Source organism: Plectropomus leopardus, chromosome 6, assembly GCF_008729295.1.
Source record: "Plectropomus leopardus isolate mb chromosome 6, YSFRI_Pleo_2.0, whole genome shotgun sequence".
Taxonomy (NCBI): domain Eukaryota; kingdom Metazoa; phylum Chordata; class Actinopteri; order Perciformes; family Serranidae; genus Plectropomus; species Plectropomus leopardus.
Genome location: NC_056468.1, coordinates 32,813,458 through 32,840,950, shown reverse-complemented (window position 1 = coordinate 32,840,950; position 27,493 = coordinate 32,813,458). Strand labels below are relative to the sequence as shown.

Genomic DNA, 27,493 nt, shown 5'->3' with positions numbered 1-27,493 from the left:
GTATCTGCGGTATATTAAAGATGATAAAGTGCAATCTAACTTTTGAAAAATGGCAAAGATGCCCTCTCACTTCTGAGATAACATTTTGTGATGGCAGTCCATTTTGGAACCACAAGCTGCTTGATAGAAATAACAGTTTGATTGCAGAGTTTATTGGAGACTGATTTAAAGTACTGCACACAAGCCAGATGTCGAAAAGGACACTTCAGGTGTGGATGCTTGGCTTGAACTGAGCTTCAGCATGCCAGATGAGGTTCGATAAGATTGTAATAACATCCCAGATTGCCTCCAAAGGTCTGTGTGACAATTTTGTCTGAATGTTTGTTTGTTAGACTGTTTAAGCTATTAACATTAAAATACAATTAAAAAACATTTCTAGAGAGTTTTGGAGACTTGACTAGATAAAGAGCCCATTGCAGTTACTGCAGTCGAGTCAGACCTAAATAGACACTTAATTAGTGACAAGGAACAAAGAACAAAGGAAACAGCAGCGTAATGACTCATGTCTCTACAGTAGGTCTCTACAGCGTTAGGCCTCCATCTGCAGTAGAGCTCTGATTCTCTGCCTGAGCCCGATTGGGCCAGATGTGATTTCTTGTTATTGTACCTGGGCTTGAATCGAGTTGTTTTTTTACTAATTTAGCTGTTTGTTTTTTTTTAAAGAACCTGGCAATTTCCGTGCATAAGTAGCAGGAGTTTAATTGGTGGATTCAAGGGGGAAAAAAGAAAAAGAGGACTGAAAGAGGGAAAGTTATTGAACAACGCAGCAACATGGTGGAGAACCGGCAAAGATAGAGAGTGTACGCAAGAGAAGGACGAATAACAAAAGAAATATCCCTTTTCCACCCAAATGAATGCCTTTGCATTCTTTAAACACAAGTAAACACGCCAAAAAGCGACTTTTAACTCCTCTCTCATTGCCACTAGCAGTGAACGAGCATGCCTTTCTGTGTGTCTTTTTTTTTTTGGTGAGTTTTTGCAGCCATTATTTACAATCGAAGGCGACGTAGGTGTGTTATTTAAGCGATAATGGAAAGGACAGCCCCTTATACATGGGCGCGATCAGGTATGAGGGATTTCTGGGAGCTGATAATCCACGATTTCACAGAGAAATCGTGGATTCAAAACTTCCGGATGATCCGCTCAACTTTTGAAGAGTTATGCGATGCAGTAACAGATCTTGTAGCTCTGCTGCATCATGAGGGAGCCAGTTACTACCGACAAGCACATAGCCATAACATCATGTGACCTATAAAAGCCAAAAAAATGATTCCATTGCAATTTTGCGAAATATTGCCTTTTCCAGTTGCTTGAAATACCACCTCAGGCGAACGTAAAAACTGTTTTGTTAAGTGTAATGTGGGAGTTTTTTCCATTAGGCGTACTTTATATTCTCAATTTCAGTTTGCCCATTTTGAGGGTTAATGGAAACCCGCCTACTGCTGATCAGAGGATCAATGATTCTGTTCTCATTCCAGCCATGCAAATACATGAGAAGAACCAAATGAAGCAGTCAGACCTCAGTGATCATTAAACAATAAAAATTCTAATAATAAAACCCCCAGTTGGCAAATGAGTAATTACATAAATAAATAAATTAACAGGTATGTGGGCAGCATAGTGTAAAATCATAAAATCATCATAAAATTTTAAAAACCAAGAGAAATTTTTCAAAATGCCCTTGATGTGGTTGGAAGTGCTTTCTTCTGCTGGCGGTGGAGATGTGCGTTACATGCAGCAAAGACCTGAGATCATCATGTGCGCGCCACATCGCCATGATCACCCTGCGCTCAAGACTGAGGGACACAGCCCACTCTGCTCAACACGTCGTGCACAAGACGTAAGACTATTGAAATAAGGAAAAGGAGAAGGGGTGCGCGGAACACATCAGCCCGAAGCGCATAAAATATAACAAATATATTTCTTCTCCAGTAGAAATGCAGATTTTTGAATCGGGCTGCTGTGGGTCGGGCTCGGGCAGAACGATGCAGGTTCGTGTAGAATCGTGGCTGATTTTTGGGGCCTGATCAGAGCTCTAATCTGCACTACAAGCTGCACAGACAACGCTAGGAAAGAGGCTGTGAGGGATTCAGTGACACTGGATACTTGCATATTGTGTTTTCCAACAAAGGGGTTTCTTTTTGGGCTCTCTTGCTTAACTGTTTCCCTGTTAAAAAATGTGAGGGGTTAGAAGAAAGTGAGATGTTATTTAACAGAAAAAAAAAAGAATGATCACAATTTCAACAACGCTGAAACGGTTTGATGAAGCCGTCATATTCAGGCCCTCAGAAAGTCAATTTTAATTTTTCTCTGAAGCTCTCTATTGACATTGTGACATCATGTCGCTCAGTCGTTCAGTCAAATGACAAGTAATTATTGACAGATGAGGCTGGCATCAGAAATGGATTTCAGAGGTCATCATGAAACCGTTTTAGCAAACGCAACGCAGTCACTGATTGTTATTCTCTTCATGCTGGAGGTTAATGTGAAACACAATTAAAAAAGAAATAATCACATACTCACACTCATCCACCTTCACACCGAAACAGTGTAAAACGTGTGTGTGTGTGTGTGTGTGTGTGTGTGTGTGTGTGTGTGTCCTGTGTGGCTGCAGAGTGGAGATAACCTGCTTTAATTGAAAAACTTCATAAACAGGGGAAAGCCCACTTTGTTTCTGAACTTACAAACTGGATAAAAAAATAAAAAGAAAGACATACCGCATTAACAAACGAATAAAAATTAAAAGAGGGGCTAAATTGCTTCTCCACTAATTAATAACGTTCTCTTAATCCATACGAACCCAGTGTTTGGAGTGACGGCTGTCAGATACTCCGCACAGCTCCGTGTCGCTCTGCACTCTCCCTACAGACTCATTTATTTGCTGCCAGTTCAAAGCAAATACAGTAGAAAAGTCACAGACATCTGCACGAGGTGGATGCAATGTTCTCTATGATCTCAGAGGGGCTTTTCATAAATGCACCAACGTTTGATACACAATACTGTAACGTTTGTGACCACTGCACAATCACACCACAGTTGGTACATGTCTCAATATCACTGAAATATTTGTATCACCATGCAACAAGATGTGACTGAGAGACATTTGCTTTTTTCGGAGAATGAAAAAACCTGCTTAGATTAGTACACAGTTTGTGATGTGTGTTTGTCATTTTTGTTATACTTTAGAAAAGGGGTCGACAGATTATCGGCTTGGCAAATTATTTGGGCTGATATTTGGCATTTTGCCAATCATCCATATCAACGTTTTATTTTAATGATCAATGATTAAATTAATTGATTAAAAAGTACAAAGAGTGTCAGCATGGGAGGGATTTTTACTTTGTAAAACCTAAGAAAGCTGTTTTTATTTATTCATTTTTATTTAAAATTTCACTTGACTTTGGAAAAAAAGTTTAGGTTTTGCTGTATTTGATGTTTAAAGTAAATGTTCATGTAAATAAAAATTTGTGTTGGAGTTTGAATTCTAAACTTCAACAGAAAAATGTTCGTTGTTATTGTAAACACACATCGGTTCCAAATAATAATTATCAGTCTCATTTACTAAAAAAAAATCCAGAAAAAAATGATATCTGTTCTCCCTGAGTTTAGAAGCCTCTTCAAGAAGACAGCAGCATTGTGAGAATATCATGTGCAGGCTCTTCCTTCCTTACATTGTTACATTGTGTTAATTTTCACTTTGTTTACAGTCTTCGGTTGAAATAATGGTATGCAGGTGTCTGTTGCACCCCCCTCCTGCATCCTACAAAGGCAGAGGAGTGACGTAAATGCAATCATTGTCTTTTCTCAATCTCATCTGCAGCAGTCAGGATGATCTGTTCCTGGAGTTATCATTGTATGTGTTTCCAGCTGCATGATTACTCTGCGGAGTCGTCTGCCAGCTCCCTCACTATTTTCCTCAGTTTTATTCATTTGCAGGAAATAAAGGTGGTTAAATTCCTTCTTTCTGTCCAGCTGCATATCAGTGAGCTTTCTGCTCCGAGGTTTACCATCTGAGATGTGGAAACTGGGAATGTTTCCAGTTGCTACTACAGGCCAGTCAACAGTTATTCTTTTTATATTAAGTGCACACTGTCACTAAATCAGAATTGGTACTCTGCCACTTCAGCCCTGTGGACTGTGCGTCACAGCTTTTCTTTTTTGAGAAATCCAAATTTGTTTGCACGGTCAGATTTTGGATGTCATAGGAAGTCAAACTTAAGCTGGCAAAAAGTAAAATAAATGATTGAAAGAACCAGTCAAGGGCTGAAAATGAATACTAAAGTGTTGTGTGTTGATGAGAGGCTGACTCTTTAACACCTGGATCGACATCAGTTTTCTTGTGACACCTGAGAAATCTGGTTTCATTTCTCTCTAGAACATGGGAAAATATAATGAGCTGTAAACTGCAGAAAATCTGTAAAAGGTGACCAAACGACCTCAAAATAATGTCAAGATTACTGTACTTATCTTATCATATCTTATATTAAATCTTATAAATATATATTTAAAATCATGTTACAGAAATATCTTTTTTTAGCACTTTGTTTAAATAATTTTCTTGTTTGTTTTTGTTTTCTTGCTATATTTTTTTTTAATTTTCAGGTAATTGTCTTGTAAATCACTGCTTTGGCTTAATTAAAGGTAATTTTGTTACATCTTTGTTAATTAAAAGAAAAAAAACAACTTATTTTCAGGTAACTTTTGTGTCACTTATAACTGATGTTTTGTACATTTTTGGAGCACTGTTAAAGTTTACACTTAAAATATGTTTTGCTGCTGCCCCTCTCAGAGCAGTGCACCGCTTAGCTTCTGTGCTGCATTTGTGGAACTGTACTTCATTTTTCAGAGGAGGAAGGTGGCTGGGGTTTGACTTTTTTATTTAAAATAAATATAAAATACTACCTTTTCAATCTGTATGTCCCTCACCTAAGCCAAAATTAGAAAAACAAGTCCTTTCTCAGCGCTTAGTTTTTTTTTTTTTAAATGCTTATCACCTGCAGGGTGATTAAAGCTGGAACTACAGCTACAAGTGTTTTTCTTAAGCATCATGCTGTGCCCTCTTCATTATCTGATATTTCTCCAGCTTACTAAAGTTGAAGTACAGATGTGCAACATGTTTCCTCACTAATTATCTTGTGTCAGTACATGTAGAGAAGCTGGCCGCTGCCTAGCTAGCTGCCTCCATCTGCAGGACACAGCACTGTCTCGAGAGTCTCTCAATAATTAAACTACCAACTTCAAGTCCGTGTGCATGGTGAGCCATAGCAACAACCATGATGCTTTATCCTGCATTACCAGAGAGCTCAAACCAATTAAACTGACTCAACGGGGTTTCCCACACAGTCATTTATTTGTGCCCCCCCCCCACGATTAAAGAACCTGCTGCCACATATTGATTTTATATTTTTGGAGCTGGACCATTCATTAGGAGTGCTGCTGGAGCGTGTGGTTATTTACAGCACCACAGTCTCTTTGGCTAAATCCCACGTACATCATCCTGCTGCTGTAAATACCCTTACTATTTAAAAATTGGGCCTTTGTTCATGATGAACATTTGAGGCTGAGGGCTGCAGGCAGGCTCAGAAAGTTATATGACACATTGTTGGTTTTGGTCTTAAAAAATTAGAAAATTATAGAATAATAACAGTCTTATCCCTGAAGAGTAAATTAATGGGATATTAATTATGGAGATACATAAGCATTATGAGTCTAACTAGTGTTTGTTTCCGAGCAATTTGAGTTTGAATTGAATGAGGAGGGAGTGTTAAATAGCTGCACTCAGTATCTTCTTTCAGAGTGCTTTGACTTTTTGTGTGGCTGCTCCAAGCGCTTCTAGCTGAAAATCTCTCAAATTTTTGGAGAGGAGCTCATTTTTACTGTCTAACCCAAGCCTTACGATGGCAGTCAGAAACGATCACTACAAAGACAGAAAAGCCCATTTGTGGGAGCAGATTGGCAGGACATTAAATGTTGCTAGTTAGTGTTGTTAACTGCATAGTCAGCCCCCTATTAACGAAGCATTCACGTCAAAAAATTGTTGCCAAAAAAACAAACAAAAAAAAAAAAACCCCAGCAAAAATAGTCTCTTAACACAACCACAAAGTCTTTGATGTAATTAAATTTGTTCTTTTGTACGTCATCTGCCAAATGAATTAATATGAAAGCTAAGTAATGGACTTAAATGCAACACTGCACAGTGTTAAAACTTTGCCTTCGTCTTGTGTATTTTCGTCTCATATCAGTTATTGTAATATATTCATGGGTGCAAAGAAATGCAGTATGTGTGTGTCTAAAAAAGCAAATCATTCACTCAAAGTGTATAACAGATTATAAACATTCATAATCTGGAGTTGAGAAAACATGCAGGGAAAGAATTAGGAAAAATCATTCATGTAACAACAACAACAACAAAACCCTCTTTGTGCTTTAAAAGAATTCTTGTCGCAGGCGTCGTGTTTGTACTGGTTTCATATGTTCTTACCAGGTTTCTTTGGAGTTCGGGTGAAGGTCCCTTTGACGGTGCGGCAGTGGGAGTTGTCCCCACCACAAACGCCACATTTGTCCTCAACTTTGTTGGAGCCGATCTCTCTGTCGCAGCCGACTCTCTGGAGACCAAGACAACAAATACACAGAAGAGCTGAGATTCTTTTTCATCTTGGAACCATAACATTCAGAAACTGGTTTTAATGAGAAGCAACATGTCAGATGTTTCCTTTTAAGACTTCAACAGCAATGAATTTATTAGTGCTGCGTGGACTTAGAGTTGTGTTCGCAGGCTGCGGCCTGATAGAATAAACAGATTTAAGGAAATTTGGTGAAAAGTTTGACAGTGGGCCAAAGGACATGTTATACAGATCCAGTTAAAAAAGCGCCACCATGAGTGCGTTTTTAAGATCCTTTCATTGGTGGAAAGTAACTAAGAATATTTACTTAAGTACTATACTAAAGCAGAATTTAGAGCTTCTTGATTCTTTCAGTGTTATGCATCTTTATACTTCTATTCTACTACATTTTAGAGGGAAATGTTGCACTTTATTTTATCACAATATTTGTTTGACAACTACAGGTACTCTACAAAACATACAAAACATGACCAAAAAATCCATTATGATGTGTTATTATAGATTAACCATATTATAGATCAACCTTAGGTGGCATCACTTTCCTTGTGATGCTTTCACATCCCTTTCACAAGTATCTAAACCTTTGAACTGAGCAAAATGGTGCGATTCTTTTCAATAATGTGAAAAAGGCAATGAGCAACTTGGTAATGTTTCACAAATGACAAGAAATTGGTAGTTTCAGAAAATAATTTTTAAAAACAATTAGAAATAAAAAAAAAAAATTATCATTAAATATTTAAAATTATGTTACAAAATTATTATAATTTTTAAGCAATGTTTTTTGCAATTTTTAAGCAATGTTTTTTCTTAACTTTCTTTTGTTTTTTTTTTATCTATTTTTTAAAATGTATTATTTTTTCCCACTAATTTTCACATAATTCTTGTAATTTTTATGAATTTCTTGCAATGTTTTGGGTCATTTCTTCTTTAGTTGCTCATTGCCTTCTCCTCGTGTTTTTGAAAGAAACCAAGCCAGGTTATAAAGGGTTATGTAACCTGACAGACTATACATCTTTTAACATGGGCTCCACCTTTGACAGGTGAGCATTCAAGTGATAAACACTTAAATGCATCAATACTTATATTAATATTATATTGTATTTAAAAAAGCCTCGGTCCTCTACCAGAAGTCTGGGAGTTAGAGGTGCAGTATCTTAGCTGCTCTAAACACCGCACTCTTCTGGACAGAAACCGAAGATGTTGTATCTGGAATTTTTCGGGAGCCACTCCCCAGTCTGGGGACCACAGCCGTTGATGGGACCACTTGCTTCAGCCTCTGGTACTTCTCAGTCTTTTCATGCTCTTTCTTGATAATGTTACTGTCACATCTCCCTCAGCTGCCCTCCTCTGCTCTTTGTCAGCCACCGCTGTGTCTGGTTGGTTAGCCAGCAGCTGTCTGTCAGTCTGGAGCTTAAAGTCCCGCAGGATCTTAGCCCTGTTGTTCCCAACCGCTTTTGGTGTTGTGTCACATCGGGATTTGGGGACTTCAAATCCGTAGTTTGCACAGATGTTCCTGTACACTGTCACGTCTACGTGTTGGACTGTCTCAGGGGCCTCTTTGCACAGCCTGCACCAGGGGTCCTGTCTGCTATGGTAGACCATTGCCTTCATGGCTCCGGTGCTCAGGGCCTGTTCTTGCACTGCCATGATCTAAGTATATTTTGAGTCTAATACGTTCGTACTTTCACTTCAAGGCATGACTTTAATTGTGTTTCTACACTGTTGTTTTGCTACTTTCAAAAAAGATCGAAGTACTTTTTCCAGCACTTTATATGTTGACTCATAAATCATTACTCATCCTGAAAGGCAGTGATATTCAACTTACGGTCCACGGGCCAAGTCTGGCCCATTTTCTAATTAACAATAAAAATAAATTAATTTACACTAGGAATTTTTTTTGTATGTGTAGTACACACAAGTGCCATAAAAAACGCATCAAAATAGCAAAAAAAGTGCCAGTGGAGGGTCCTTCGAACCCCTGACAGAGGTCCTAGCTGAGCCCCAAATGTCCCACAATCCTAGAGATGTCCTAAAACCCTAGAAAAGTCCTAAAAATCTAGAAAAGTTCTCAAACCCTAAAAATGCCCTAAAACCCTAGAAATGTCCTAAAATCCTAGAAAATCCTACAAACCTTCTCAAACCATAGCGATGTCCTAAAAATGAAATGTCCTAATCATCATAGAGGTACTCTGAAATGCTACAAAAAAAAAACCCTGGAAACATGTATGAAGCTGCTGCAGCTGGCCCCTAACATCCTTTCATTTTGCAAAAGTGGCCCCCAAACGCAAGCTGAGTATCCCTGCTGCAAGATATAAAGCAACTATTTTAAATATTTCACTACTTATCCTGTAAAATGCATCCCATCTTATTCAAATCTGGCATTTAATATAACTGGATATGCCTGCCATAACTATCTTCATTTTCATTTGCTTTTAATTAGCCACACTGTTTTAGCTGCCAAGTTCTTGTAGCTGTGACACATTTCCTTGAAACTGTTTTAACCCTTAACACATGGTGGAATGGAAGTTGTGGTTGGATGAAGAAAAAAGGCTGCAACAGCAACAACATGCAGCTACTTATGTGTACACTTATGTGTACACTGACATTCTGCTTTAATTAATTTCTGCTGACGGGGGGGAAACCTCAGGACATGTTGGTAGTAAACAAAACATCATTATAAAGCTTCTGCTATAATAGTGCATCTTCTAGACCAGCGCTCTGGATCTAATTACAGCATGTTACATGATGAACCTGTTACTGATAGTGCAGTTTGTAATTCAGTGAAGTCCTTTAAAGCTTTCAGAGCTCAAAGAGCCCGCAGCTGCTGATGTGTCCTGTTACCAAAAGAAGCTTTTAATGTGTCAACATCATTAGTTTGAACGCATTCTTACCACACACTCTCCACGCACACAGATACTGTATGCATCTTTGTATGAGCAGCGAGTCCCATCATGCACCAGCAGCTTCATGTACGCCACGTCTCCTGTCTCCCTTGACTGGCAGTACAGGTGGCATCTCTTGTGGGCTGCGATGGATCAGATTGTTAAGAGTTATTCGGTAGTAAATCTAACTAGGAAAAACAAGAATATCAAGACTGTTTTTTCATAGATTACGGTTTTTAGATAATGTCTTAAATACTTACAGTAACATTAAAACATCCTGACCTATATAATAAAAGAAGAACAATGAATCACAGTAAGGATGCATCTATTTGTGTCAGCTCTTAATCTGTGCATAATTTTCTTTTTTAATTGGCAACTGCGACAATGACCTAAATTTTTGGTCTTCTTGCACAAATATTACACACTGATGTTGCTGCAGGGATTACAATAGAAATTAACATTGAACCAAAACGCCACATGTAGGCAAAAAATAATTGTAACTCAAATAAAATTCAGAGAAGGATTCCCTTACAACACAATGACCAATTAAAGATGATACATAATATGCATATATATTACATATTTATGTAACGCAGTAAGTTTTGCCCTTAAGAATTGAGTAGAGTAGAAATTAAAGGTTGTCGTGATTAATTAAAAGACATAGACCCCCCAGCTGCTTTACTCATATGATACTTTTGAATCAGCCAAACACAATAGTATATGGTAAGTACAGGATGAAACAATTATTTAAAAAAATTATATTGTGGCCTCAGAGTGGCAAAGCAAGAAAATACAGACTGCATAGAAGTTAAACTTTCTCAAAGTGTAACTTTGGTATTTTTCTTATCCCGGACCTTATTTTCTCATGTTTCTGTGTCTACGTAAAGAATGGTAACATTATTTTTTGAATTTGGTCCAGTAGTAAGCGAGAGGGCTGTAGCCAGCAGGGGTGTTACAGGCTGCACTGTAACGCCAATGGGCAACTGTGCATCATTGATTTATCTCCAATAAAAAGTGTTTGTTTTTGCTACCGGCTCATAGTGTTATAATAAATGTCTGACATCATGAAAAGGAAACTTATGGAGGTCAACATTTTTGTCAAAGAGTAAAATCCTTTTTGTTTAACCAGAAACAGCCCTAAAATTACTATCGCCAAACCCACCAGACTCCATTTGAATAAACAGTAATTTTATTATTGTTAAAAACGCATCATTATAAGTCAACAGAAACCAATAAAACTCACAAAAACTGTCTACGTTCATCTTTCCACTGTTTTAACAATAACCAACTCTGGTTTGGTTGAAATAAACCCTTAATTCACCCAGTAACATGTGAAAATAAGCTGGCTTTATATACACTGAAATTACTGTTTATTTAAATAGGGTCTATTGGGTTTGAGCGATTTCTAGGCTGTTCCTGGTTAGACAAAAAAGGTTTTACTCTGTAAGAAAAGGGTCTATCTTTGTAATGACTGCTTTGACTTAACGGGGATATACTGTCTGTTTTGGCGCTGCCAGCTGAAACTTGAAAAATTTTAACTTAAATCATTGCTTAGAAAATAGAAATTGTTCATAATGAGAAATTATTGATTAATCCCACCAAAGTTAGTCGTGCATAGACACCAGTGAAAAAACTGAAATATTAAACCCAGAAATTCACGCTGAATTCACAAATTTGACCTTGTATGAAACCGCATGTACTGTCTATTGTACCTCAGACCTCATTTTCAAAAAGCACTTCATTCTTTTTGAAAAGCTCTTTAGCTCCTATTGAACAAAGGGTTCCTGCTTTACCGTCTCACCTCCCTGCAGTTTTTCAGCTGCTTTTCTACATGACTGACTCTGAAAAGCTTGACCAATTTAGGTACAATACGTTGCTAACAGCTCCATGCAGCAGAGCCAGATAAAAGCAATGTCTGAGCGAGCGGAAATTGAAATAGGATATAACTTTTGTATCTGCACTGTAGAGATCCATCACCTTGGCAGAGAGGGCACATTTTATGCTCAGATGTTTTTAAACTCTGCATGGTGGCACTTTGATGGGGAGGCCAAATGGAAAAGAGAAAGCTAAAGAACAGAATACAAAAAAGGAGACAAAAACAACTGAAAAAGTTTCTTTGTACAAGAGAGTCTGGTCTCAGAGTTGAAACTATTTAAAACTGCTGAGAACGTCCTAGTTATTGAATAAACAGTCTCTCTCTTTAGTTCTGGCTGTGAGAATCTTTATCTCCCACCCTCTTCGACTTTCAATCTTCTTTTTTGGCATAAAAAAAAACACACTCACCAGCCTCTCACTGGAACAAACAATTGGCTTACCGTCGGGATGCTCGTAGGGCAGCCAGTGGTGTTTGGCATTTTGGAACTCAAAGTGGGAGTTACGAAGCTGGCACTGCTGGGCTCGGAAGTCCTCAAAGTGCTTGGGGCAGTCGTCAGTGTTGCACAGCTGGTACTCGTAGTTTACTCCTGGGCAGTCCTGGCCACCGTTGGAGGGCCTGGAGAAAGGAAACATGAATTTTTTAGAAAATTCTTCAAATGTTGAGATTTTCGAAGAATTTTCCCTCACCAAAAGTTATTTACAAACATATCTAAGCCCTTAAGAGAGCCCCACGGTGAAAAACTGATAATAACAAGGAGGACTTTTAAAAAACTTAACAGTTTCTTAAGCAAGAAAGCAAGCGAGAAAATAGTGGAGAAATACAGAGGTAGGAGAAATATTCTCCAAACACTGAATGACAGTGAGTTAATGAAATGCTACGGATGAAATGTTGCAGGGTTAATGTTTGTGGTTGCTCTCATTAGAGATGCACTCACATCTCTCACCCAACATATAATTTACACGCCAGAAATAAAGTGATGACAACACATTTGCAACTGGAAAAAATGTTACAGTGCAGCGGTGTGATCACACAAAAAGCACTGTCACAGTCTCATATTGTGACGCACTTCAGTTCATTTTCATTGCGTGTCCACACCCTGCAGACTCACAAAAAAGTGTTTGTGCCAACCAATCACATCTTTTAAAGGTTGGTTTCCTTAGTCGATGTGAGGTTCTAAGGACAGAGGGATGTTGTATGCTTTTGTGATTTGTGATAATGGGCTTCATAAATAAAACTGACTTGACTTGACTACCAAGAAAAAGAGTCAACTACACCTCCTTACTAAGATAAAAGTTTCTGTCCCCTCCTTGCTCAGAGTTGCTCTGATCATTTTTTTCTAAATCACTTCTGAGATAGGACTCCCGTCTAAGTTTTTACTAGTTTACTACTAGTTACTAGTCTAATTCTTAGAAAATTCTTCAAATAATGACATTTTCTAAGAATTTCCCCTTAAAGCTAAGACTAGATCCTGGTAAGGATAGAAGTGGCTAAGAGCAAGCAGGAGGACTTTTAAGAGGCTAAAGAGCTCTTCTTACGCAGAGGAGATAATGGCAGAAAGGCAAAGAGTTCTCCAAACACTGAATGAGAGTGATTTAATCAAATGTTTGTAGATGGTGCAGGGAAAATGTTTGCGCTCAATCTCAGATATGCCCTTACATCTCTCACTCGAAGATATAATGATATATAACCCCAGAAAAAAAGGGATCACAACATTAAGATATTAGGCTATTGGAAAAATGCAGCAGCGCTGAAGTGTCAACTCTGGTCTGTCTCAACCTTTCATTAACAGAGTGATGACAATCACAGCACTTCCACTGTGTCATATTGTGACACACTCAATGTGTGCCTCTGACAACCAATCACATCTTTAAAACAATGTCTACCTGCCAGCAGAGTCAACTACACCTCCACACTGGGACAATAGTTCCTGTCCTTTCTTTTATTTTTCTTTTTTTTCACTCCTACGCTATAGCTCCTTGCTAGAAATCTTGAGGCTTAATAAAGAGCTCTCTGAGAGTATTGTCAGATTGATTGCGTGAATACGGCCCCACAGCTGATCATACAGCAAGCATTTCTTTGAAACAAAGAATGTGTAAATAAATCTGGCTTGAAGAGTGACAGCTAGTGATATCTTAGCTAAAACACTAAGAAGCTAATATAAAAGAGTGGGATTATTTTTATCTTCCCCGCATGTTGCGCAAAAACCATTCAGCCTTTTGGAGCACTGTGAGTTGACATGTCTTAAGAACGCTGCTAATTGACCATTACCAACACCATGCATTAACATTACATACCTGTGAAGTGATATTTCAATGTGTAAGAAATAATGTACCACCTCAGGTGTTGCAGGCCCTATTTAAACCTTATTTCTAATGCTCTTTGGCATTTTGTGCATATTGCACTTAGTTTAAATCTGGCAAGGACTGTTGTGGTACAAAAGCAGTGAACATGCAATTTCTCATTGGGCTAATAAATTACTATATCATACAGTTGGACTGCCCATACTTAGACTAAATCAGAGAGTTAAAAGAGAGGATCAATCTGTTTGGTAAGGCTGTGAATAAATGTATTTCCAAAAATTAGAAATATACCTTTAAATTTAGGAAACAAACCTCCTAGATTAAGATTGAGCCAATGAGCCCAATCTTCTCCTTGAGACATTTTGGATTTTAAAGCAAAATCACGCTAAAGAAGACAGTTATTTCTCTCATGACAGCAAGAAATTGCATGTTAGAAAAGAGTAAACGTGTATCATTTTAATCAGGCTTGGAAATTCGGAGGGAGCTACAGGGAACAGCTTCATCTGAGAAGTGCAGGGAAGCTCTACAATATGGTAATGTTAGTACCACTGTTTTTTTCTGCATAAATTTACATTTTCGTGTATATTCAGGCTCCTGAAATAAATAATAGGCTAAGCGTAAAGCACTTGTCAGCATGCGGGTTTATTCATGCATAACAAGTCTGATAATTTGTGTCAAATTAAGATGATGCCGTCTGCTCCTGCTGTGGCGTCCTGTGCGTGGGGGCAGACTCGACGCACGTTACACACACACACACACACACACACACACACACACACACACACACACACACACACACACTGTAAAAACTGACAAGATATTTTTACTTAGAAACATTTAGTAAACTGATTGCCTTGAAAAATGTTAGCAAATATAACTATTAATCTTAATTTATGTTAAATTGTTATCTAATTGTTAAGTTTGCTCAAAATTTGTATATATTTACTTAGTTTTTGTGAAGTAGTTACAACATGAATCAGTCTTTTTTAGCACTTCAGGAAACCACGTTTACTGTGCTGTGCTTGCTGGTTGCAATCTAGTCAGTCACATTTGCATTTTCTTGTTGTTAAAACAAAACTTGCAGATCTTCTTATTTGATCATTGGTAAAATCTTTGTCATTATCAAGTAAGGTCAGACTACGTCAATTTACGAAAGTTGCTAACACAGAAAGAACAAGGTAATTTTACTTGTCGTTCATAAGTTGCAACTTCATGAAATTAAATAAATATAGCTACATTTCAAGTAAACATAACACATATAAAGTAAACATAAATTAAGATTAATATTTATATTCACTTTCCTTTTTTAAGGCAATCACTTTCCAAGATTATTTTAAGATCAACTTGTCAGACAGTGCAGTATCATGTCTTTTGAATTAATAATGCCAAATATTCTCTGAATGAACTGAAATGCATTAATAGCATATTTTTGCACCTAGACGGGTACATTAATGTAATCATGTGCATGTGTTCAGTTCCTACTGCTTACCTCCCCAAAATAAAGCCATGGTGTTAACTGAACCCTGATTTTATGTGTTTGATCAAACAACAAATGCTTACAGAGCTCCTCATTAAAACCTGCACTTTGCATCCTTAACTCAGTATTAGGTGGATTCATTCCAGCAAAAGGACATGTACAGCATCAAACATCCTCCCAGAATCAAATCAAGTTGTTTTTGCCACTCACGCTGGGTTGTTGCACTGACGTGTCCGGAAGCGAACTCCAGTTCCGCAGGAGCGCGAGCAGGAGCCGTATTTGCTCCAGGAGCCCCAGGCGCCGTCTTGTTTGACCTGATTAGGGTTTTTCCACATGCAGTGACCTTTGTAGCACCACTAAAGAGGATAACAAGGGAGAGGAAAAAGTCAGCCAAAAATAAAAGCCTGCTCTCTGGATTCACTTGATGACAATACAGGGAAAAAATGAGAGCACACTACATGGCCAAATGTATGTGGTCAGGAGTACTTTTGGTCCGAGGCTGCTTTTTAAGGTTGAGTTATGCCCCTTGGTTCAAGTTAAGGGACTTTTTATTTTACATAACACAATGATATTTAAGACAACAGTGTGCTTCCAAGTTTGTGTCAACAATTCGGGGAGGGTTTTTTCCAGGTCTATAAAGAAATAATTTCTCCCAGATTGGTCTGGAAGAACTTAACTGGCCGGCGCAGAGCCCTGACCTCAAACCCGGGTTTTCCCAAACCTTCATTTATTTGTGGCAGCCCCCCAAAATATCAGCATTCATTGTCATAAATTAATTTTCTATTCGCTCTCTCTCTCTTTCACACAAACAAACACACAGACACACAAACACACTGAGTGCCTTCATAAGTAATAACTCCAACTGCCAGACTGGACCGTTCATTTGGAGCACTGTTAAATATGTTGAATGATTCGATGCACAACACTTTCGGGGTGGCAGAGCATCACCTGTGTTCTCCGTATGTCCACGAAAAAATTCTCCTAAGGGAGACAATAAAGGCAAATCAAATGTAATCTAATCTAACCTAAAGTAATGTAATGTAATCTTATCTAATCTAATTTTAGTGCTGACTATTGTTTTACCCCATCTACTTCAGATTAAACTGGCTGCATCCCCATGGAAACCGTGCACCTGGGAGTTCACAGGGTCAAACCTGTATAATGGCAGCAAAAGAAAGTTTGCTTTCACTCACCTCTGCAGCAGCTGCTCCTCTAATGCATCAGTGTTATCTAATCAGCTCTGATTGATCTAACCCCACGGCTAAAACTCAACAAACTGCTGCTGAGGGAAAAAAATAAAACTCATGAAGAGTTCCACCTAAGTTATGTTCACAGACATGCAAAAACCTCAGACAGGGGACACAGAATGATAACACAGGGACACAGACAAACTGAACCTCATTCAACAGGTTTGGGATGAACTGGAACACAGACTGAGAGCCAGACCTTATCACTTAACTTCAGTGTTGGACGTCTTTAACACTCTTAGGTTTCAGCATCTGGTGGAAAACCTCACAATAAGAGAGGAGGCTTTTGGCCATGCTCTACCACATGTATTGGACGAACTTACTTTTCCGGGGTTACACTCGGTCCCATCGAGAGGCGGCCCCTTCTTGGTTTTGCAGAAGTACGGGTTGTCAGGGTGACTGCACCACAACTGTTTACATGGGTCAAATGTTCGAAACTGAAAAAGAAAAGACGAAAATTGTGTGTTAAGGTGAGTGAGCTGGAACTGGGGCTGTATATGAAAGTTCAAGTAAAGCATGTGACACAAAACAATACATAATCTGACAGCTGAAAGGGCAGAAATGCAAAATATTCTCTTTAAACACCAAAGATATCGTCACAGTTTCTTTTCAAATATTCAGCAGCATCGTGTTACAACACCAATTTCATACGACCGACAGCACAGATGATTTATACAGTCAGCACAGATTAAGGGAGAACACCCAAGATTAGTGTCACCAAAATTCAATCTGATGTCTTCCCCTCTGTTTGTGAGTTCTGATGTTGAAAAATGGCCAGAAAAGTGTTTCTGAATAATACTACAATGTCACAGTGAAGTCTTCTGTCAAAGTCAATCTTTGTTTTGCTTGATAAATAATGTTATCATTTTATGATATTAGATATTTTTGTGCATTTTTTGTAAATAATTAATATATCATTTTTTTGAGTTATGGCCAAAAGCATGTTTTGTGTGGTTACAGTGACCTTGACCTTTGACCACCAAATTCTAGGCATCTTATTCTTGAGTCCAAGTGGACATTTGTGCCAAATTTGAAGACAATCCCTAAAAACCCTTGTGATATATCACATTTAAAACAATGAGATGAACAAAATTACAGGAACCTTGACCTTTGACCTGTAACCACAAAACTACTGACCAAGTCATCTCTGAGACCAAACGAATGTTGAATGAATGCAAAATTTAAACAAAATCCCTCAAAACCCTTGAGATATCATGTTCACAAGAATAAGACAAAAGCAATGTCACAGTGACCTTTACCTTTGACCACCAAAATATAATCAATTTATCATAACACTAAGTGGATGTTTGTGCCAAAGGAAGGAGAAAGAAGGAGGAAATTCTCTCAGTGTGTCTGAGATTTTGCTTTCACAAGAATGAGACAAACAAGTTAAAACTGACTTTGACCTTTGACATACAACAACTAAATTAAAATTAATTCATCATTTACTCTTTGTGGATGTTTGTGCCAAATTTAAAAAAATTACCTCTAGGTGTGCATGAGAATGGGACATACATTTGTAAGACATACAGACAAACCACAAATGAACCAACAATAAAAAATATTAATTAAAAAAAAACAAATAAAGACTGGGTTCTCTGTGGTGGGTTAAAAGTTTGAAAAAAACTGAGCCAAAAAGAACCAGTTTATCAATCATGGTGGAGTGGTCCTTTTTCTTAGATACAAAAGTGCCTGTGACTGCACCAAAAGACCACTCCACCACGTCTAGGAAAGCTGTTTCTTTTTTTTCAAATAAAAAATTGTTATAACGTCTTATAAAAAAGAGCCACATTCACTAAACAGGAACGTAGGTATTTTAGTATTCCACACTCACAGTTATATCTAACAGACAGCTGTCACCGCAGACTTAAACGTTGTTTACAAGTGTTACGGGCTCCACTATCAGCTGAGTGGATTTAGGTTTTCTTTGGGAACCGCTTATTGTTAAGCTCCTCTCCAGGAAAAGTGGTCAGACCTTCTTTTTTTTGTAAGGATTAGAACAGATCAGTCTGATTTGAGAGAACTCAACAATGGGTTTTTCGGCTGCCTTGAGCATCTCGACATATCAAAAGACTTTGTGAAAGACACGAGCCTTACAAGCTGCTCCTTTCAACAGGCTGAGAGTGATTTTTCAAACTGGTCAATGTCTTTCCTTTTTATGCTGACATTGTGCTCTCAGCCATCTCAGCCAAGCCAGTGCTTTCTCATCTGCAGCTTGTTCAGACTGCAGTTGAAACTCTTCTGCACTGAACCAAGTGGGAAGATCAAATAACTCCAGCATCGTATGAAATTACTTTCACTGGATCCGTATATTTAACATATCCATATTTTTCCTAATCACCTCCGTTGTTTTACTGATGTGCTAATTTTCACTCTGTGTGTAATTTTATTCTCTTCAGTCTTGTTTTCCTGTTGAAGCTACCACCACTGCAACAGAGGCTGAATTTCCTGGACTGATTCATTACTGTAGCTGATCTTTCTGCCATAACTCGCACTAATATTGTGAAACAACTTGTTTTGAAGGGTGCTAAAAGGTTATACAACTATCTCAGCCAAATAATTTATTCTGATCTTCTTTTAGTTCCTGTTTATTTAGTTAATCTGACTTCTCTCTCTTATGGCAACTCACACCAGTGGTGTATGACGTGCATCAAAACACCTGCACTTATTGTTTGTGAGCCTGCACACCTGCAGAGGCTTAATGAGGCTTGTTGGGTTTTTTCTACTGTTCTTTATCCAGCCTTGTCGTCAAATCTTTTGAAATGCAGTAATTTCTTTGCAACTGCTTTCCGCCTCTTTATATGCCATCTCTTGTACTGTGATCTCTGCAGGTATCAATTTGACACGATGCAAATTGCAAAAAGCGGCATGACTCAGCTGATGCTTGGTGTTACCTAAACCAAGCAGCAGAAGAGTATCTCATAAATCAACACATTTTGTTTAATTTTAGGGGAAAGTTAGGCTATGGTCAAAGGAAACAGGATCATCTTTTAGTGCAGATTTGGATCCAATATCACCACCTTGTTGCCATTTCTTGGTTCTTTACATAAGGCAACCTCCAAGGCCAAAAAATGAATTGTGGAAGTGACAAAATCTGTAGTTCCACTAATGGCCACTTGAGGCTGGCTCCAAAACAGACTCCGCCATATTAAAATGTCCAACTTTACAGCAGAAATAATCACGATTACAGCCTGGTACTAAAAACTGTTTGGTTGACTGTACAAGGGGTGCATTTTTTTCCATAACTCACTCGTTTACATTTTATTAAGGCTTAAAGTTACGCATATTTTAGGTTAGGCTGCTTGAGTGACAGTCAGCTGCTTGAGTGACAGTCTCTCTGCGGATAGTGTCCTCAGTCTCCACCACTTGCTTCTCTGCAGCTCCAGCCTCTTATCCAAATATGGTCACTTCTGACTCCAAAAAAACCCAAGATGGAGATGGCTGACATGCTAAAACGGCAGTCGCAGTTGCACTATTTTTTAGGGATGTGTCAATCCGATCTCAAACATCGGATATGGGACCGATCAAGGCATTTTTTGACTGATTAGGATAGGGAATATTTAGCATAACAGAGTATTTTGATCCTTTGTTTCATGCCAGCTGTCACACAGTTGTCTGTCCTCTCTTCAGATACTTAATATTAAATAACTCGGATTGGATCGGGGGCAAAACATGTGATTGGGACATCCCTACCATTTTTTTACTTTGCAAAAAACATAAATTCATTTATCACATTTAACAAATTGGGATTAGACCCCAAAAATGTGCTCTAAACAGGCTGATGTAGCCTTTTCTGCATAAACTGACATATATATTGAACACATTGAAGCCGGGGCTCAGACCTTAGAAACCGCCAATTCCACCAAATTGACAGTTCTGTCTGATGTGAAGCAAAACATACTATGCAGCTGCACCCAAATTTTAATGACACATACCAATATATTGCCAGACAGAATGACAATATTAGAAAAACGCAGATCACTTCCAATCATCGGAAATGATTTATTTCATCAACACGGGTGAGACATCATGCTGATGGTCAATATGTGGTGACTGGGAAAAATTCTGTATTAGATAAAGACGGACTGTTTGTTGTTTTTTTGTTGTGGTAGATTGATTGTTTTTTTGTTCTTTTTCACTGTATGTGTTGTTGTTGTGTGTGGTTGTGATGGACTCCGACCATTATTGTTGTTGCTGATGTTATGTTTAATGTATTGTTTCCCCTATCGTTTATGAATATAAAATATATAAATATAAAAAAAACGTCAAACACGTGGACATTTCAATCCCGCAGGGAGTCATATGATTCTCTGCACCCGTCTGCAGCAGCCATGTCTCCCCCTCCACGTCTGTTCAATTGCTGGAGCGAGCTCTGGCTTTGTTTGCAGAGCAGAGCAACAAGACAATTAGCTGGATTCAATGGCTTTTTCCCAAACAAACAAAAAGCTGTTGAGCTTGTGACACAAAAGAATCCACAGGGCCCTGATGCACAAACACTGTAGGCGGCCGCAATTACTCCAATTGCAGCTCTGATTCTCTTGTTTTGTTTCCGTGAGGTTCAAACAGAGTAGTTTGGGAAACTGCAAACAGCTTGTTCATGTTGGCCACCTAACGCAAACTATGAGGCTGACCTCGATTGTTCAAATAATTGGAGATGCTACAAGACCGCTATTACTCCATAATCATAAGGTATAATTCGGTTATGACAGGGAAAATAAAATTTCATAGCTGCTTATTCTGACGTTTCCTTGGACCCAATTTGGAGTCTGTGTGAGGGCAGTGTTTTTGTGTGTGTGTGTGTGTGTGTGTGCGTATGTGCATTCATGTATGCGTGTGGTTGTAATTCTTTCTTCAGCCTCAGCAGACCAGTGATCAGTGATTGCCGGTTGGTCATCAGATTGTTTAAAAGGAAACAGCTCTTTGCTAGATGTGAAATTAAAATGTAATTTAAAAAAAAACAATCAGTCCATTCATACATACATTCTTACATTTTGCTTTTTTCCAGTATAGTGTCAACTTCTTTGAGTTTTTCAGTAATGGTTTATTCCAGAGACAAAAAGGTTATTTAACTACTTTGGCAAACCCTTGAATAACCTCGAAAAGAAGAAACAAAGGCTAAATGCCTTGTTTAGGTGGATTTCTAAGAAGAAAAGGAGACCCCTGAGAATTCTCTGGTATAAATGTCAATGCAAGATGACTCATCCCCTGCAAGTTTTGAGGTTTTTTAAACTTGATAAATGACAGAAACAGGTCGTCTTGAAAGGGCAGGATGTTTTCTGCAAAACACAATCAACCTCGCCATCAAATCAGCTACACATCAATTGCTGCCATTTCTGACTTTTTAAACCCACCTATGAAACTCTGCAGAATCCTCATCAGAAGATATTTTGATAAAAGAAAAGCTTACAGGAGCAGTGTGTAAGATTTAGGGGGATTTTATGGTATCCAGTGGTGAGGACCGCAGATTGCAACCAGCGGAAACTTCTCCTGGTTATAATTTCGTCAGTGTTCATTGTTTATGAGGTTTTTACTGAGAGCCAAATTATGCGCAGAAGTCTCTTCCTCTCCAAAATAAATGTACCATGTGATTTAGATGTTTCGCCTATGCTGTTTGGTATGTAGGAGATGGGCTGCTAGTGTACCAACTGCTAATGTGTGCTAATCATTTTCCTCTGATAACTTAACCCTTTGAAACCTAGACTGACATCACCTTTCTTGGGCTGCGTACTGACACCTTTCTCAAGTATTTAAACTTTTGAACCCTTAGCAAATTGATTTATTTTGAAAACATGGGGGAAAAATGTAATGAGCAACTTGGGAAGACGTCCTGCGGAAGATGTCCGGCAAACTGCAAAAAAATAGCATTTTTAAAAAAAAATTGTTTAAGAAAAATAGCTAGGGAAAAATGTCCAGCAGAAATGTTTAGAATTATCATTATTACTACATATAAGCAGTTATGTCACATAATTATTGTTATTTTTCAGCTCTTTTCTTATCATTTCCTTGTTTGTTTGTGTTTTTTACTTGTCCTTTTTTTGCTTTTACTAATTTTCAGATAGTTTCTCGGTACTTTTTACTCATTTCTTTCTAAAATTTGGGTAATTTCTTCTCTTTTTTCAATGGTTTTGATAAATCTAGTCAATTTGCTTAGGTTTCAAAAGTTTAAGATCCAGATGTTCTGGAGGTTTTTATTTCGGAGGTGAATTATCCGCAGAGGTCTCCTCCTCTCCAAAACAAACGAACCAAGCAATTTAAACTGGTAAACCACTGAATAAAGCAGTTTTATATGAAAAAAAAACAGTGTTTTTTCCGATGCTCTTGACATGGAGGAGCTTCTAACTATGGCAGCTGATCTCAAAACATGAACAGCTTTATTTTGAGTCAGTGCTCTCTCCGGGGCTAATGTAGAAACTTGGCGCTGGACAAGGCCCTGCTCCCTATGTCAATATAAAAAGCTTATTCTGAGGTAACAGAAATACAAAAATTCTTATTTTCAGGTCATTATAAACTGAAGAAAATATGCTTACTATATTATCTCAATTTCTGCCTATACATCCTCCCACATGTTAAACACTAGACCTTAAAAAACTTTACTCCAAGGCGAAGAAGCAATATTTTCTGTAAGATCAAGGCTTTAATTAGCATCTATACTCCTTCCATTCATATAGATGTGACATCAATTAAAAGCAGCTGCAGATCAAGGTGATGTGGCCAGTGAAGAAGAAGAAAAGTTGTGCTGATGGCAGAATATTTATCACACATCTGCAGAGCCTAGCAGGACAGCAGGTGTGTAAAGTAAGCAGATGTCTGTTTGAAGTGCTCACTAATCTGGCATCTGGCACATACGTGTCTGCTGATGTTTAAGCCAGTTTCTGCGAAAGCCTTCATCCTCATCTCCCGCACATCTCTCTGTGAAAAGCTCACTACACATTCTTTTCTCATCTTAAGTACCATTTCTTTCTCAGCTCATTCAGAGTTAATGGAGTCTGTCTTTTCCTCTGCTGAATATCCCTCAAAGGCATGTTCATGGGGATGGCATTGACTCCGTGCAGATATACTGTAGCATCTACCTACCAAATGGAGGTTTGAGGGTCTGTACTCACTGAGGTGCAGATCTTATAGCCCACTCCAAAGTCAAATCGACACTGCTCATCCATCGAGTAGTTGATGCCGGGGAGCTCAGGAAGCTGCGGCCAGTCGTGTTTGAAGGGGTCATCCAAGAGGCAGTCATAAGTGCTGTAAGAAAATGAAGCAAAGGTTTCAGAAACTGAACAAAGACTCAACTTTGCCATCCACATTCACACAACAGACAGACAGACAGACAGACAGACAGATAGATATATAGATAGCCTTCATTGTAACAAGGGGAAATTCATTTTCACAAGGCGTGTTTCCATTACATATTTGCACAAAACTTAAGCATTATTTTCAAAATGTCTATAAAACACAGTTGCGAGATGGCTGTGTTTCCACTGGGTGATGTTTTGCGACTTCTTCTCGTGCAATAAAGTTCCAAGAAGCATGGCGATGGATGCTCAAAACATCAGCAGTTTTATTAATTGCAGCCACCGCACTAGTTGTAATTATTTCCAATCAAAGGCGACGATGGAAACCCCTTATCCACTGGAGTGGCCATGTATGAGGATTTTTTGGGAGGTGATAGTTCACAATTTCACAGAAGAATTGTGGATTCGAAAACTTCTGGATGATCTGCTCAACTTTTAAAGTTATGTGATGCAATGACACCTCTTGTGGCGCCTGCTGCATCATGCCCGAGGGAGCCAGTTCCTACCAACATGCGTATAGCCATAGCATCATGTGACCTATAAAAACTAAAAAAGTGTTACCATTGCAGTTTTGCAAAATATGGCTTTTTCAAATCTCCTGAAATACCACCTCATGCAAACGTAAAAACTTTTTTGTGATAAATGGGGGTTTGTTTTTTAAATTGATGTGTTTTTGATGTGTTTTTTTTTTTTTAAGTGTCTCTGGGCAAAAAAGAATCTTTTTTAGTTTGTGGCCATATTAAAAAGATTCATCAAGAGAAATTTAAAATTGGCAAAGTACAAAATCCGAGCATCACAGTGATGAATATGGCATGACTGCTGTTGTACCAGTGAGGTTAATGCTGTAGAAATGTATATTATGTGTAATTTACCATTTGAGCCATTGTTGGAATTCAACCTCCCTGAAGGATTTTTTTCTTTGACTTTATTTGAGACCCAACTATCATTAAATACTGACATTTATTTGAGTGTTTTCATCTTTGTTCTAACCTCAGCCTCTTTGGGGTTTGGTGTTTCGTTATAAAACTGAATGTACCATCTAATTAATGAGACATCAAACCAAGAGAAAGCACTGCTTTTAAAACAGGAAAGCAAACAGACCCAACATTTAACTCCCTACAGTTTAATGTTTTATTGTTCTGTAGCTCCTTATTGCTCTCTCATTTAAACATGCACAACTTTCATACCTGAATATTCATACTGACTGCTGCAAATGTTTTTAGAGAAATTCTGTAACAAGTTTTTTTTTTTTTTTTTACCAAGAGTCATGCATTATATTTGGACAGATTTGGCTGCATGTGGCCAGAAACTGAAAATGGCTTATCTGCAGTAAGTCCCAGCTTTTTTTCCTCTTTTTTTGTTGTAGTTTCTGTCAAAGTGAGGGTACAAACGTAATTTGGATTTTAAACATTTCATATATTTAATCACAGCAGCCTTGCAGAACCAAAGTTTCCATGTTTATGAACCTACTTCATCAAACTACAGAAGCACTTTTTATATGATATATTGAGTTTTCTCTGCAATTGATCCAATTTTAATGGCCTGGGGCTGCTCTAAAAAAAAAACAAAAAACAGTGTGCTGTATGGCGATTGATCGCACATTGTAATCGTCAACTCATGTATGTCTCTGTTGTAGTTCGGTGTCCACGCTCTACTGAACTCTCTCTGTAAGAAATTGATTCTTGTGCAGCTGAGTGAAAAACTCAATGTTCTGTTGGGAGACGGCATGATGCTGTTTTAGCTACAGGAGCATATTTCAAATACTGAAGTGTATCTGACAGTATCAGTGCTTTGAGAGGCATCATGAGCTTCGGCTGAAGGTCAGTGGTGTAAATTCAGGGTGAGTAAAATAGGTTTCCTAGAGAATAAAAAGTTTCTTCTTCCTTCCAATGCCTTTCTAAAAACTTCTAAAAAATGTCCTGACATATGTCCCTGCATGACAACACTGCAGCATTTAAACTCCTTAGCTCTCTAAACACCCACACAATACACACTTAACAATCTAGGCCTCAGAAAACCAGCAGCTCCCGTGTTCTGGGAGGTAAATATCCTAGTCTGGTGGCATTGAAGAGAGCATCATGGTTGCTTTAGTTCCCCGACAGAAAGGGCTGTTTTTAAATGCATTAAAAATATCACATTTTCAGGTGGTTTTAATGATCTGTTCACGGCACTACATTAGCTTCCGTAGTGGTACTTCTGCTGTTAGTCGTTCAAACCTAGGTTACAACTTTTTGCAGATGTCTGAGTGGGCGTTTCCATTTAAAAAACCCAGAAACTAACGCATATGGAGTCGACGCTTAAATGCAAACATAATGTAATATAGATATGTAGAGATAATTTTAACCTCCCCTGAGCTTATTTTATCAGCCTCATATATTTATTTCTATGTTAGTAAACAGGATATCTCAAAAACTGCCTCACAGATTTCAGTAAAACTCTGCAGAAAGTTTGACAGAGGGATGATGTTTTAGAGTAGATAGCGCCACCAGGTGGTAGAGTGAGTTGTTAAATGATCGGAAGGTCGGCAGTACCATCACCAGCTCCTCCAGTTAACATGTCAAAGTATCCTAGTGCAAGATACTGAACCCCAAATTTCTCCAGATGGCTGTTCCATCAGTGTGTGAGCGTGTGTGTGCGACAGCCTCCACCACCAGTGTTTTGAATGTGACATGTAGAGTGAAAGTGCTTTGAGTGGTTGAATGACTAGAAAAGCCCCATACAAGTACAGCTCCATTCACGAAGCACCTTATATTTGGCTACTGAGCTATACAGTTTTGAAAAAACTTTCTGTTGGTTCTTATTTATTTATTTATTTATTTATTTAAAGGCAGTTTTATCAACACGTCTTCCCCTGCAAATTTCGCCAATTTCACAAGAATCCAAAACAAAAATGCTTTTGCTTTGTTTTCTCATATTCCATAAGGATTTAGTAGCATTGGCTGCTAAGTTCAACGTCTAAATATGCCTATTGACGGCCACTTTTTGTGCACTGAACTGCAAACATGACTCACTGGATGTATCTCTTCAGCTCCTGTCCGCTGCACATGGACCAGTGGTATCGATGGAAGGCCGCCTGCACCAGAGGAGCCATCACGCTTCCCATCGCCGTTTCGTCCCCGCAGCGGTTGCCTTGGCCATCATGCTCCATACCCAACCTGAAGACGAAGAGACAAGCAATTATTTACAAAAATACAGGATATTAAGATGTACTAATGCCCATGGAGTTGAAAGTAAATAAGAAGCTTTTATATCATTGATTCAGAATAGAAAATCTTCTACTACCTTTCAGTGGTTAGAAATGGAAAATAACCTGATATATTTATTCAAACTAGAATTATCGCCTTACAGATGTATGCCACTGCAAACCAGTCAGTTTGTGGTTACAGTTTACATCCAGGTCTGTGAAAACACTGATGCTTCACACTAGGGCTGGGCGATATGGAAAAAAGTCTTATCACGATAATTTTTTTCATATCAGTCGATATCGATATGTTTCAAGATATACATCAAATCACTATTTCTGTCAAGCTTAAAGGTTCCCTTTGACTCCTGAGTGAAATATGAGGATATCATAACCAGTGATGCACGATAATGATTATTTCAACCGATACAGATAAACCGATAATTTCCAGCTTCTCATGGCCGATAAGATACCAACGATCAATAACTTCTTTTGTTTGTTCTCTGAGGGTATGAAAGGCTGAGATGTGGTGAGGACAGATGAATTTAATTTGTGCATTTCCATTTAAAAAAAAAGGCATTTTAAGCCAAAAGCTTGGAAAATCTTTTTTTTTTTTTTTTT

The 27,493-nt window shown here is 38.3% G+C and overlaps 1 protein-coding gene across 1 annotated transcript in view; it reads right to left on the bottom strand.

The window, feature by feature from the left end:
- adamts3 (ADAM metallopeptidase with thrombospondin type 1 motif, 3) overlaps positions 1-27,493 on the bottom strand; it is a 172,672-nt gene that overhangs the window by 32,654 nt on the left and 112,525 nt on the right. Inside the window, exons 9-15 of the mRNA XM_042488052.1 lie at positions 26,703-26,846; positions 23,509-23,641; positions 16,729-16,842; positions 15,369-15,514; positions 11,821-11,996; positions 9,515-9,648; positions 6,482-6,605 (exon numbers count right to left, since the gene is read on the bottom strand). Of these exons, the coding sequence (XP_042343986.1) occupies positions 6,482-6,605; positions 9,515-9,648; positions 11,821-11,996; positions 15,369-15,514; positions 16,729-16,842; positions 23,509-23,641; positions 26,703-26,846 (971 nt within the window). The remainder of the gene's footprint in view (positions 1-6,481; positions 6,606-9,514; positions 9,649-11,820; positions 11,997-15,368; positions 15,515-16,728; positions 16,843-23,508; positions 23,642-26,702; positions 26,847-27,493) is intronic.